The sequence below is a fragment of the Motacilla alba genome, chromosome Z (assembly GCF_015832195.1).
Source record: "Motacilla alba alba isolate MOTALB_02 chromosome Z, Motacilla_alba_V1.0_pri, whole genome shotgun sequence".
NCBI classification, from domain to species: Eukaryota; Metazoa; Chordata; class Aves; order Passeriformes; family Motacillidae; genus Motacilla; species Motacilla alba.
The window spans coordinates 35,154,504-35,167,719 of record NC_052046.1 but is presented as its reverse complement, the minus strand read 5'-3'; the positions used below and the strand labels follow the sequence as shown (position 1 = coordinate 35,167,719).

The window sequence follows — 13,216 nt, the reverse complement described above, 5'->3', positions numbered from 1 at the left end:
GCTGCCAAACTTACTCCATTTGACAGCTAACCAAATTGTTATTTTGGTTGGCCCTTGACATACTGGTAGACTGAAGTGGTATCTTATCACACATTGTTTACAAATTAATACCTTGGTTTTGCAAACCCTATTTTCTGCTCTAGAACAGCCAGAAAAGTCATTGAGAATCCAGGTGTGGATGAAATGTTGAACAAATGAATCGTACTTAAGGGAGAAATTGCCTATTTGGGAAAATCAAATCTACAAACAGCTCCTCTGTTTGTTTTCCTCAATCCGGAAAACATGGGGTTTGTATCAGAGAATGTATAAGAAGGGTCATGTATCTTGCAAAAAATGTGCATAACCAACAATAATGCAGATAGGTACGCATCAAATAAAAAATGTACCCTTGCTGCTTCTTTCATAGTTTTTTAATGCTATAGTTTAAATAGTAAATTTAAAATGCAATCATAGTTAGATTCACAAATTATCCAAAAAAACCAAATGTTTTGGCAAGCATGTTGGTTATTTAGCTGCTGGTCTGATGGAAGTTCTGTTTAAAGTAAGGAGAAACTCACTTATCACTGTATGTTCATCAGGTTACAACACCTGCTAACCCAATCCATTTCCGACAGAACAGGGCTAATACCTGTATCTAGTCATGTAGGCATGGGAAGATTCTTGATTGCTACAACAATAATGATAAAAAACTGTTGTTCTATGTTTCTTCCTATATCTACTTGTCACGATACTGAGGCTTTGAGGAATGTTTTGGCTTTCTTTCATGTAGTCTGGATAAATTGTTATCTTCTTTATTGAATTCAACTTTGACCATGGCAAATGGTATTCTCAAGGACATCACATTTCCTTGCTCTTTCCTTTCTTGCGGTGTTGAAGAAGCATGCTTCTCATTGTAGCAGGCACATGAAAGATTCTGACTCTACACAAAGTAGTCAAGGCATTGTCCATGCAGTTATTTGCTCTTGTAAGTTTTGTGCATGCTCTCTAGAAATCCTAGTATGACCTCATACAAAAAAAAAAAAAAATCTGACTTAAAGTTCCACTTTTTAGATTAAGAAGTGTAAAAATGGAACAAAGGAAACTGAATGATCAAGCCAACACTTTGGTGGACCTGGCAAAGGTTAGTAGGCAGTTACTGTTGTTTCAACATTCATCCTTTCAAAATGAACAGTTTTTAAGGAAAACGTTATTGCAAAATGCATTATGTGTGCAGATATTGTTAACAAGGTGTTATATGTAGCAAATGAAAATATGTGTGTGTTTTGTGGTAGCACCTACATCTTGAAAAAGTATCCTGATGAAAGTTTGAATGTGCCATATTTATTTATTTTTTGTACATTTGAAAAAGACTTCACAATTGAGAGGCTGATCCTGAGAGCTCCTGAACTGTCTGCAGAGGTCATGGTAAATGCTGAACTGTGAGTGCATTGTAGTTGTGCAGTGCTGTGAAGTAAGAAGAATTTGCCATGTGGTGATAGAGACTATGCCATGACAGACTATAGTAAATAGCCTCTAGACTGGAATTAGAGGTTCTGGATTCCTGTTCCTGTTGTCATATACAGCAGTAACTTTGGACAAGTAAATTTAGATCTGCATTTATTAAAGTTTTTTTAATTAATAATAGCTGCCTACTTTGCCAATATATCATAACGCTTTTTAAGTCTTTTTTAAACCAGATGATTTGAGGTAAAAGAGGCTGTTCAGTTGTGAGCTGCTTGTTTATTGTTGCTAGAATTTTTCATAAATATGTAATAACTAGAAAGCTAGAGGTCTGGGCTGATAGCATTTTGGATTTTTCATTAGAACTTAATAATTAACAGTTACTGTGAGCTTAATTTGAGTCTACATTAGAAGCATTGATGGGCTATTCTTAAGAGTTTCTTGTAAACCTCTTCATTTACCTCAAAATTCTCCTTGATTTCAAGTGCATCAAAGCAAAGATTAAACTCTTTGGTGTTCATTCCCCTCTTGCTTTACAGAACCACGCGACAACTTCAGGTGAAACTACAATTCAGTCTAATGCTTCTGGCAACTAATAAGGACTTTTAATATGCTATTTTGTGTAGACTTCACTTTCAAGGGTTATGCTAGCATCCTGAAACAGGAGGCAGAGCAATAGGTTATAACACACCTGATACTGAAGTGATTTACACTTCAGGCAATCATTCAATTAATTTTCCTTTCCTTTGGATGGTTCATAAATTTCGACTGATTTTTCTACTGAATTGCATCCAGCTTTGACTCTAGTTTAAATAATCTGAAGCCTCAATCTCTAAGAGGCAGACATTCAGTTTTAACCATGTTTTAACCAAGTCTCTATGAAACAACACATTTCAGATTGCATTTTACTGACCATTGTGTCATTTTAAAGAACACTCTATATATTTGCTGTATTCCAGCAGTGTTTTGTGGAGGCCACATAGATTGGAGAGTGCAAAAGTAGAAAAGCATAGAATTGAGTTTTTACTCCTTGAACTACTTTTCAAAAACAATCTACTCAACTCCTCTTACTGCCAATTCAAGAAAATCTGCAAAGTTTAAGGAGCAAGCCAGTACACAACATTTGTGCTCTGCTTAGAAGAATGAAGATATTTAAAACCAGAATCAAGAACCATTAAGGATGGAACACATCAGTGAAGCCTTCAGTCCCCTGGTGGCTTACACTGACTGTTCAAAAAGCTTAGCCTGGTACAATCCCAAGCACCTGAATTTCCAACAAGGGTCTGGTCTTTAATTGATTTCAACTTCGACATCTAAAGTGCTACTAAAAGCCATTATGTTTCTGCTCAAGAAATCTAGTAAAAAGTTTAGTCTACTGTAATTCAATCTACAGGGAAAATTATTTCACAAAACTAGGTATTGTTATAACACTCATATCCTGTTTTACAAGCCCTTGTAGAGTTGTGCTACTTGTTACGATACTTGTAAGGTCTCTCTAAACCTTTACTTACATCCTTCTACTTTCAGACTCAAAACATCATGTATGACATGATTTCTGACTTAAATGAAAGAAGTGAAGATTTTGAGAAGAGAATTGTTACTCTGGAAACTAAACTGGAAACTTTAATTGGTAGCATTCAAGCTCTTCCTGGACTGATTAGCCAGACAATCAGCCAGCAACAGAGGGAATTCCTCGAGGCTCAGATACAAAATTACGATAAGCATGTTGCCTACAGTGCTGAACGATCACGATCTTTGTCAAGAAGAAGGAGATCATCCTCCACAGCACCACCAACTTCATCAGAGAGTAGCTAGAAGAGAATAAGTTAACCGCAAAATAAAGACTTTTTTGCCATCATATGGTCAATATTTTAGCTTTTATTGTAAAGCCCTATGGTTCTAGCCAGCGTTATCTGGGTTCTGATGTCAGAATCTTGGAAACCTGAACACATTTTAGGCCAAAATGAGTGAAAACTCTTTTTTTTTTCCCCCCTCCTCCTCTCAGATGCACAGTGAATGCACCTACTATTGCTATATTAGATTGTTCTTCCTGTAATTTCACTTTTTATTCATGCACTTCAAACAAGCTTTACTACTACAATACATAATCTAATATAATACAAATGTTAATTTCTGCACATAGTTACTTGATTACTTTGTCCTAACTACCAAAAAAAGATCAATCAAAAGACCTAATTATGAACTTTTAAGAAACTAAACCGAAGCTTAATTTCTAAGTATGAAAGCTAACTGTCTAAACTTTGCTTGCAGTGGAGGGGGAAAAAATCAATATTGTTCAAACAGTGTGCTATATATGTATAGTCATTTTAAAAGGTCATGAACGGCTTCAGTTTCTGAAGTGATCAATTAAAAATATAGTTTATCCTAGAAAATAAGTCTCAGATTAAGCTATGGGTTTTTTAAATATTGTTAGAGCTTTTATTTAACATGCATTGGTACACGCACACACACACATAGATAATATATATATTTACATATGTATTTATGTATATTAAATTATTTATGCAATGCCCATAGCAATGATCTTTTAAACTGACTATTCGTAAAGCTACTGGCATGCAAAAAGCCCAGGCAAAGTCCTGTTTACTTATTCAGAGTCTCATAACAATGCCAGGTATGTTTGTCCAGATCAAAAGCATCACTTTCACCCAGAAGTCTTCTAATAATGCAATTTGGGTTTTGAAAGTGTTAGGTTGCTACTTTCTCCACTCCTTTCTTTGTGTTTCTGGAGTGAATGACTGACACGCAGACTTACAGTACACACGATTGTGTGGTGGCAGCACAGTGTTCTGTATACGTTATGTTTGGGCAATCCCTATGGTTCCTGCTATGCAGTAAAGCTTAGCAAAACACTTCTAGCAATATTTCCAAAATCTCCTGTAAAAAGCCAGCTGTAGACTGGAGTTACAACAGAAGGGTATCTATAGTACTTTATTTTCATGCATGAAAATAAGGTCTACCTTATTAAACAAAAAAAAAACCAACTGAAAACCAAACAATCACAAAGCTTGGTCACCAGTAGGCACTGGTGAAAAGGTTTTAAATGACATTTCTCCTAGTTTATGCTCCAGAATAGCAAAACTAGGTAAGTTTAAATGCTAAGTACATGCAACTTAACAATTCCTGGTTATAAAGAGGAAATGATTTGACTTTATGAGACTTTTTTAGTACTTGCTTATTTACAAAATGTGCCAGTCCAGTCTGCCTCTCCCCCAGTTTATAGCCAAGGGTGACATCTGTAGCTAAACAAGTAGACATGGCTGACAGTTTCTATGTCTGCCTAGAGGTAAACAACTTGCTCATTGAAGGAAGTGAGGAAATACACATTGCTCCATGAAACACTGTGACTTCTGGTCAGCAAGGACAGGCAGGAAAGAGTAATGCAGGAAGTCAGAGCAGAGCCCTTCTGAGCAAGACAGAAGAGCTTTCCTGCAACCAGAATTCCCCAAACCAACTACATAATCTGAAAAACAGCAGACACCTTAGACCTATTCAAATTAAAGGATCTTCTTTTTCTGGTGTTACGAATGTATAAATTTTGAATGTATAAGTGACATCCAGAGGTATTGCATGCTTATTAAAAGGTCAATAATTTCTCCAACTTTTTATGTCCTTGAGAAAGATCATGACCTCAGTATTTTTCCCCCTAGAGCAGGACAGTTGCATGCCTTTGGCGTGCCTTATTTACAGACTGTGGTATTTTGTGACTGGAAATAAGAAGCAGTATGCATAGTATTTGCAGTTCTGCTTTTGTTTTTATGGAGATCATTTTCAAAGGAAAAGATGGAATTATATAGTCCTAATACTTTTCTAGTGCAGTCCTTAACTAGATGAGATTGTGAGTGGTCATAAGGCCAGTAGTGATTAATAATATTGGAATTTAATAGTCAAGATTTAGAAATATTTTTTTCTCGTTTTTTGCATTTAGTTTAGAATACTCTTCTTGACATTGAATGTGAAATACACTTTCTGTAGCTTGAATACATTCCTTTTTCTCCTGTCAGCTTGAACTAGCTCTTTCATTGTTTACATCTTTTTAATATATGTATAACACCCATTTTTTTCACAACTGGGTTTTTAAAGAACTGTAGCTCCACTTTGAAAAATTTTGTCAATCTGTCAATTTTAATTAAGATGCAGCTACAAGTATTGGTCTGGCTATTTCTGTTGTGAATGAGCAGCTGTCAATCTTTGACCTCTCCATTTCTTTTACTCACTAGGACTCGGAAGCCTGAACCTAATGTTATTGCCACAGCTTTATGTAATGGTGAGATTCATCAGGATTATTTCCATCAGTAGCATTCTGTAACAACCTGCCAAATTATTTTGGATTCCTTCCTTTTCTTTTTAAAGCAAAAAACAAATGATGTCACCATGTTATACTCCAGTTCTACATCTTAATTTACCTTCAAGATCACTACAGATATTTTATCTGCATTTTCAGCACGTTTTGTTTTTTTCTTGTAATATCTGATTTCAGCACTAAGGTGCTGCATGGGGATACACTACATGAAAGGACTGATATAAACTTTTATTCAGGAGAGCACAAAGCACTCTTGGTTTGATTTTCTTACTCTTGACACTAGACTCCTTTTAGTCTTCCCTTGTCTGACTTTTGTAGTATCACAAATTCCATTACTGAATGTTTAGTTCCAAAGCTTTAGCTCTATCATTGTCAACATATATAATCACCTGAAGGAAAACATATCATTATGACAGATCGTGGAAACTGTATATTTAAATGTAGACTTTTCTTGTAAAGATTGTTTACAAATGACAAGGAGTCTTTCTCAAAGCATATGGCATATTTACCATATTACAATTGTAAAGCTTAATGCACCTCTTGCCTTAGTTTCACTAGTAGGAAAATTCTGCTTTCAGTTGCTATTAAACTCCTTTTCACTACATTCCAGACACTGATTCCATTTATAAGTTTCTTGGGAGTCTTGTTGCTAGTCTGCTTTTTTAAAGACACTGAGCAGAGATACCTTGCTCAGAAGGACTGAAATGTAAGATCACAAATAGACTTGTTCACTATGCTTAAAATTAAGTGCATTGATTTAAATAGTACTTTTTACTTACATTTACTTTTTTTTGCAGAATCAGAATAATATGTTCATATGTTTTATGCTTGCAAATACTCTGCAATTTTTGATTCTGTAAATCATTATGTATTTTAAGCCTGCATATCTTTCCAGACAGACTTGTGCAACTCAGCTTTTCTTTACCTCCTGCTGCTCCATAAGGATGTATCTTATATGGAAAGAGATTTGCCATCTAAAAGTTTGGCATCCAGCTTAGGAGCTCTAAATGCTTTCTGGAGGTTCATACCTTGTGAGCTATTTCAAAACTATGGCTCCCCAGACTGAGTTTGGAATCACTGTCATCATTAGAGCAAACATAAGTGATAAGTATACTGTTTTACAAATTGTAAGACTCTTTCCATGTCAGATCATATGTAAACATTCAAGCTGATATGCCACACATTAAGAGCATATCTAAGCATAAAAGAATAAAAGGTGTTCAATGTGTCTAAAATTCAGAATAAAATCTGTAACCCTTATCAATACTAAAAATTAAAATTGTTTGTAAACTCTTTTCCCCGAACTAACAGGTATGAAAAATTCTTACTAAGCTTTATCCACAGAAGGTTTTCTGATTAATAAGTGTGTTCTCTCCATCTGTCAAACTTTTTGTTCATATCCATTGTTTTTTTAAATCAAAGTCCTTAAAGTCTTTTTGTTCTTTTATTAATAATTATTAAGGGGTGACAAAATAATTATCAAGAGGTTACAAGCAATGAAATAGAGGGGAAGGTAGGAAGGAGGTAACACTTATGTGTGTCATTTTCAGAATTCCACCTCTGTATCAGCATATCTGAATGCTCAGGTTGAAATGAACACAAATTTTAGCCAGCACTCCTGGCTACCCAGGTCCAAGCCAGCCCTAGCCTGGGAAGAGCACTGCCATATCTGAAAAGTTCTGAGGTGGAGCTTACACGCACTCAAATCCAACCATTTATGTGTGTGAAAATTAATGTCCACAGAGCCTTATATGTGCATAATAAAATTAACCTACAGCTGTCAATTAGGCCTTACAAATGTGGTCCTATAACTGTTGGCACAAATTCAGAGAAAACTGTGTTATAATTTATATTAGCCTTTTTATTCTGAACCTTTTAAGGGGTGTCTGTAAGATCTTATCTCTCTTCATGACTGAGAGAATAAGGAAGAAGAGATGCTTAGAAGATGCTTTGCAGTCAGGTATGCATAGGATTAGCTCTGACTTGCCTGAGTATCTCACTGCACATCGACTTTGGTCCAGAAACCACAGGGTTTTATTCACTCCAGAAAGAATAGGTTTCTCTCACTATAGAGGGAGTTAGCACAGCACTGAGCAAATAAGTCCTGTCTCTCAAGAGCTGCCCAGTGTGCAAGATGATAGTAATAAATAGGAGAGGAGGATTGTGATAATTTATGCAACACTGCTCTAGACTTACGACTTAGCACAGCATCAAGCCCAATGCAGACACTTGATTCCTTGCCAAGAATTGCTTGCAGCTGGACAATACAGCACATGGTTGGAGCAGGTGGCAGTGTCGTCTGGACTAGGGTATGTAGACATCCTAAAATGGAGGCAGTTACCAGAATTAGCATCACCATACTGCTATATATTAGATTTCATTACAGTCATATAGCTGAAGATCTATTAGATAAATAAATTTCAGACCTTTATGTGAAGAAGATTCCCCTGCAGAAGTTTGCGAAGCTTTTCTGCACTTGAAGGATATGCAACACAGTGTCAGTGAAAGGAAAAACATAAGCTACAGTCTTGAACCTGTTGCAAACTAGCATGGCAAGTAACAAAATTAGATGGAGAACTGAAGCTTTGTGCTGATTTCGCTTTCATTCAGATTCACTTAAATCCATTAGTATCTTCAAATATTTAGGAGAACCTATACTGTTTTCAATTATACATGAAGCGAGCTACAAGCTTTTAGTTAGATTAAAAGGTTCTACTTAAAGACTATGCCTAGTCTGACCTACTGTTCCCTTTCTAACCTGAATTTCAAAGTACATTGAGTCTAAAGGGGACATGCATATTCTCCTATGTGGGTTACAGCAAAGTTGATCTCTAAACAAAAAAGCATCTTCAGTCCAAATAAACAACCAACCGTCATATAGCACCAGCATAATGATGGAGTTAAAATGTTCAATTCAGAGCTTAGAAAAGGTTTATGTGAAGCCTCACTCAGGTATGAAGTTCATGGGGATCAATGAAATGTAAGAGACTGTGCAATTATATTTCCTGAAAATTGATTATAGGGACACACTGTTTGTGTTTAATACCAGCTTATCGCCTTATATGGAGAAGTTCTCCAAATGTGAGTAATATGAAGACTGATCATCACACAGAAATAAAGCAGGATTTTTTTTAAAAAAGAACTCCAAACTCTAATAGAAATGTGGCGATCTGAAAGAGATTGTGCTAGACTATTCTCTTAAAAGGCCCCTAACCTCCACAGGCTAATATAAATTGCAAGACATGAGGTTTCAAGTGGTTTCAAGCAAAAATTAAACAAAAAATATATCTCAGGAATAGTTTGGGACTTACAAAACATCACTGTTTTTGTGCTCAGTACCACAAATCTACACAAAATGAAATCTGGCAGATCAGTTTTCCTGATGGAGGAGTTAGGATGATAATCACATGAACATGACATGCAGGTAGGAGAATAAGAAATCTAACTTGGAACCACTCTTTAATTTAACCCATAGTTTCAAATATTATGGCACCCTGGGTAGTATAATAGTAACAATTAGAGCTCCAATTTTATTTTTTTTTCCTAACACTTAGCACAAATGAATGCACTTTGGGTAAGGGGCCTCTGAAGGGCACATGCTACCCCCTCCATTGTTGTAGCACACTCTCAATCTTTTGCTCTGTGCTTATTCCTCCTGCAGCTGCTGAGCACTGAGAACTGTGGTTGCCTCTGTCAGCATCCCTGGTACAAAGCTGCCCAGACTGATCTGAAAGGAGGTGGCCCTGGGGCACCTGAGAGGCCACTGGCCCAGCGCCTGTTACTGGAGAGAGCAGATAGCAGCACCCAACCTGAAGGTGGCCGTGGCCCCTCAGTGGGGCAGCAGTGTGTAACCTCTGTTCTTCCTCCCACACCACTGTATCACTGCATTCTTCTGTTTCTTAAACAATCTAATAGACTGAAGAATGCTTTTCTTATCACATCTGAAATGTGATAAGAAGTCAGTCATTGTGACAGGCTGTGCTACCACTGTGAAGAAAGCACAGGCTCTGCTTCTCCACTGTAGGCAAGAACAATGCTGTGACACTCAGCGGGACTCTGTATGACAATGGCCTACTTTCAAGATAGAAACCAATAACACTCCACCAGCTTCAGTTATCAGGATTCAAGCAGAATAAACATTAGAAAAGTGTTCTGGCTTGGCAATGAGATTTGGAATCTTAGCTTCTCAGTAGTTAAAATTAAATCTACTTAAAAAAAAAAAAAACAAAAAACAAAAAACAACCAAAAAAAAAACAGAGGGATAAAATGGCAGAAGAAGAAATGTCAATTAGCCCCATCTGTGTTGGCTGGAGTTCAGTCTCACTTGTGCTGCATGATTATGAGACAAAAGACTTGTAGATTGACTCCTAATCACGCAAGTTCAGAAAACAGTCCCAAGGCTGAAATGTGCTAGCAAACCACCTAGTTTCACTGGCTTGCTTTGAAACAGAGCTTTCAGTCAGTATGGCTAGTAATGGTGGATCAAACACATCACAATTCTGGTGGTTTCGACATGCTTGAAAGCACTTCTTGCTGTAGAGCTCAGTACCCTTGCACTGACTTGAGGCTGCTCAGCTGGCACTGCTGCCCAGCCAGTTCTGCAAACCTGACAGAAAATATCTCTGGCCATTGAATTCACCTGGTCAGCCGTACTGTAACACCTTCCACTGAGTTCAGGATATCACCCACATTCAGGTCTGCAGAGAAGAAGCTCTTTCATGCTTTCCCAAGCTGCTTTGGAAAATAATGGAAGAACAGCTGGAGAAGTTTCTTTCCTTTCAGACTTTTTAGTTGCAATCTACACACAGAGGAAGCTGTTCAGTTATCGAAAGCACAGTGGTAGGAATGTAGGTCATATTTTTTCAGTTATCAGGTGCATAAAAATGAACACAAAAATTGAACATAAGAAATAGATTGCTTTTCCAGAGCTTATATATTCAGTGTTATATTTCCTGCCTTTCCACCCTGTTTTATCCAGCCTTTAAAATGCATTTAGTAATTCAGCTGTACTTATGTTCAATTTGAAGCAATTACTGTAATAGAGCAGCATGAATATATATGCATTTCCAGAATTGCAGACACTCTTTGCAGTTGCAGGGAAACAGAAGAGAGATGGGCAAAAAAGCAGGTATGCTTTTCAAATAATTTTTGCAATGAATTTCAAAGAGGCAAAAATAGGACAAAAATAGGACTGAGAGGGTTTGATCCTCAGCTTCTGTATTAGTGGGCTATGGATATCTGGGTTGTCCCTTGAAGGCTGTGCCCACATCTGCCAGGGAGAGGAAATAGGCCATATCTGCAGACAGTGCAAGAGTCTGGTGTCTGGTAGCAGCACAAGGGCATCTCTTTTTTGCTGACCTTTCACTCATATGAACCTCTACTTCCTCAGCTTTCTGCTCAAAGATCTGCAGTTGTAGTATACAATATTCATAATGGACAACACAAAAAAAATATTGGAGAAAATATTTATTATGTGTGTATGAAATGGCCAGAGACTTGCTGGTGGTATTTGAATGCACAATTCAGGGTATGAAGTTCTACCCCCCATGACTCATGCAATTTGCTCTGCAAGGAGCTACAGAGAAGCACACCTCAAGTTTCACAGTTTCTTGAACAGCTCTGGCTCAGTCCAGCTGAGTGCATGAGAAATGCAAACGGCAACGTTCTGAGCAACACAGCTGGGTACAAAGCAGCTGCACAAATGAGCCCAGCAAAGAGTGTGGTGATTTGATTTTGTGAATGAAGAAACATTTTCCCACTACTCTGTTTAATTCACTTAAAGAGAGCCAGAAGCTTCCCTCCATGTGTATTATTGTTCCAAATAACTTCCAGGATCACTGTCAGAAAACCTTGGTAGAAATAAATTGTTTATATTGTAAGCCCTGGCATTTCTGCTAGATAGCTCTTATATGGAATGGAATTCTCTGAGAACAATGAAGTTATTTATCCAAAGTAATTTATAGGAAATACCACTCTTTTCATTGAGATTTGATTTCTAACCCATCAGGGATGGATGTACATCATGTACACCTGTAAACAGACATTTCCTTTTATTTTCAGGCAGTTGAGGGGGAGGAACATTTGAATTATTGCCAAAGCAGGATAGCAATGCCGTTTGTAGGAAAAAGATACTTTTCATTTCTGGAAGCTTTAGCTGCCTAATTTTCTGTGTCCTCAGAGGACTGAACTATAAAAACACTTAGAGCAAGTACCAACAAGCAGATTTCTTCTCCTGCTCCTTTCCAGGTACATGCTACAATAGCTACCCATTCATCAACTTCATTCTTTCAATGACAGGATGCTCTCCTTGAGAAAGCAGGAAAACTGGGCTCAGATCCCTGTTGAAAGCAGTAAGTGCATACTTTCCTACAGCCTTTTACTTGTCTTATTGTCTGGGAAGAACCCTGGGCAGCTTGGTGCTTAGCTTCTTTCTCTGTGAGTCAGAGGCAGTCTGAATTTCTGCAATCAGGCAACACTGTGCAAGTGTAACATTACCAAGAAAATAAGAAGCTGTTTCTTGTGGGGTTTGAAAGCAAACCAGGCACAGAGCAGGTCAGTGATGCAAGTGCCAGATACTGTTTGAGAACTAATGCCATTGTTAAATACATCATGTGAAGTTAGTCCTGGGCTCATCCTGTCCCCAGTCTGATTTTGTGGGAAAGGAGGAGGTATTAAGAAGTAGCCTACAGCATTTCTAAAAGAGGAAAGAAAAAGATAATTACTTTAAAACTTCTTCTATAACAGAAAGAATGATCAAAAGAATTTTTTCTATAAATAATGGAATAATTCAGCACTTGGGAGACTAATCCCATAAGGAGCCAGAATTAATGATTGGCAGTTTCACCAGTTTCCCCCTCAAGTTCTGTGCTTTTGCTTTCTAATATTTAAGTGCAACTTACTTTTTTCCCTTAACACATTTTTTCTTTACTTAAGAAAAGTAAGGTGTTTATACATTATTAGGTCTTACTGTAAGGTGTTTATACCTTATTAGGTCTTTTCTTTCTCTTCAGTAACAGAAGAGTACTTCTCCATATTTTGTTTAAGGTGTACAAAATCACATTTGTTTACACAAATATTTTCATCCTTGCAGTTACCTTGGTCACTCTTCTTCAAACTATGTGACATCCATCAGAGAATTAAACAGAAGGCAGCATATTAAAGCAACAGGTTCTTGAAATCTATAGGTGTAATACACTTTTCTCTGTTTTCTTTATTACTTTATTTTTTTATTACTAGTATTGTAGATCTGTAATGACAATAAGACAAGATAAGTTTACTCTGGTTAGAAAAGATTGGGGTTGTCTTGTGTTTAGGGTGACACTGAACACAGTGAGACAATTCCTACTCTCTCTCAAATGCACTTCACTCCATACAAGTTTAAAAGCATGGGGGAAACTCATCCACCAGGTTTGCCATATGAAATTATCATGGAATTTCAAGGTTTCAATTTAG

At 37.0% G+C, this 13,216-nt stretch overlaps 1 protein-coding gene across 4 annotated transcripts in view; it reads left to right on the top strand.

Moving 5' to 3' along the window:
* KCNN2 (potassium calcium-activated channel subfamily N member 2) overlaps window positions 1–10,019 on the top strand; it is an 80,792-nt gene extending 70,773 nt beyond the window's left edge. For 2 of the 4 annotated variants that reach the window (XM_038123639.1, XM_038123640.1), the window contains 2 exons: window positions 1,051–1,120; window positions 2,968–10,019. In XM_038123639.1, coding sequence (XP_037979567.1) covers window positions 1,051–1,120; window positions 2,968–3,255 — 358 coding nt within the window. In that variant the 3' untranslated portion in view covers window positions 3,256–10,019. The other 2 variants (XM_038123641.1, XM_038123642.1) reach the window with 2 other exon arrangements.
* Window positions 10,020–13,216: the final 3,197 nt, after the last annotated feature.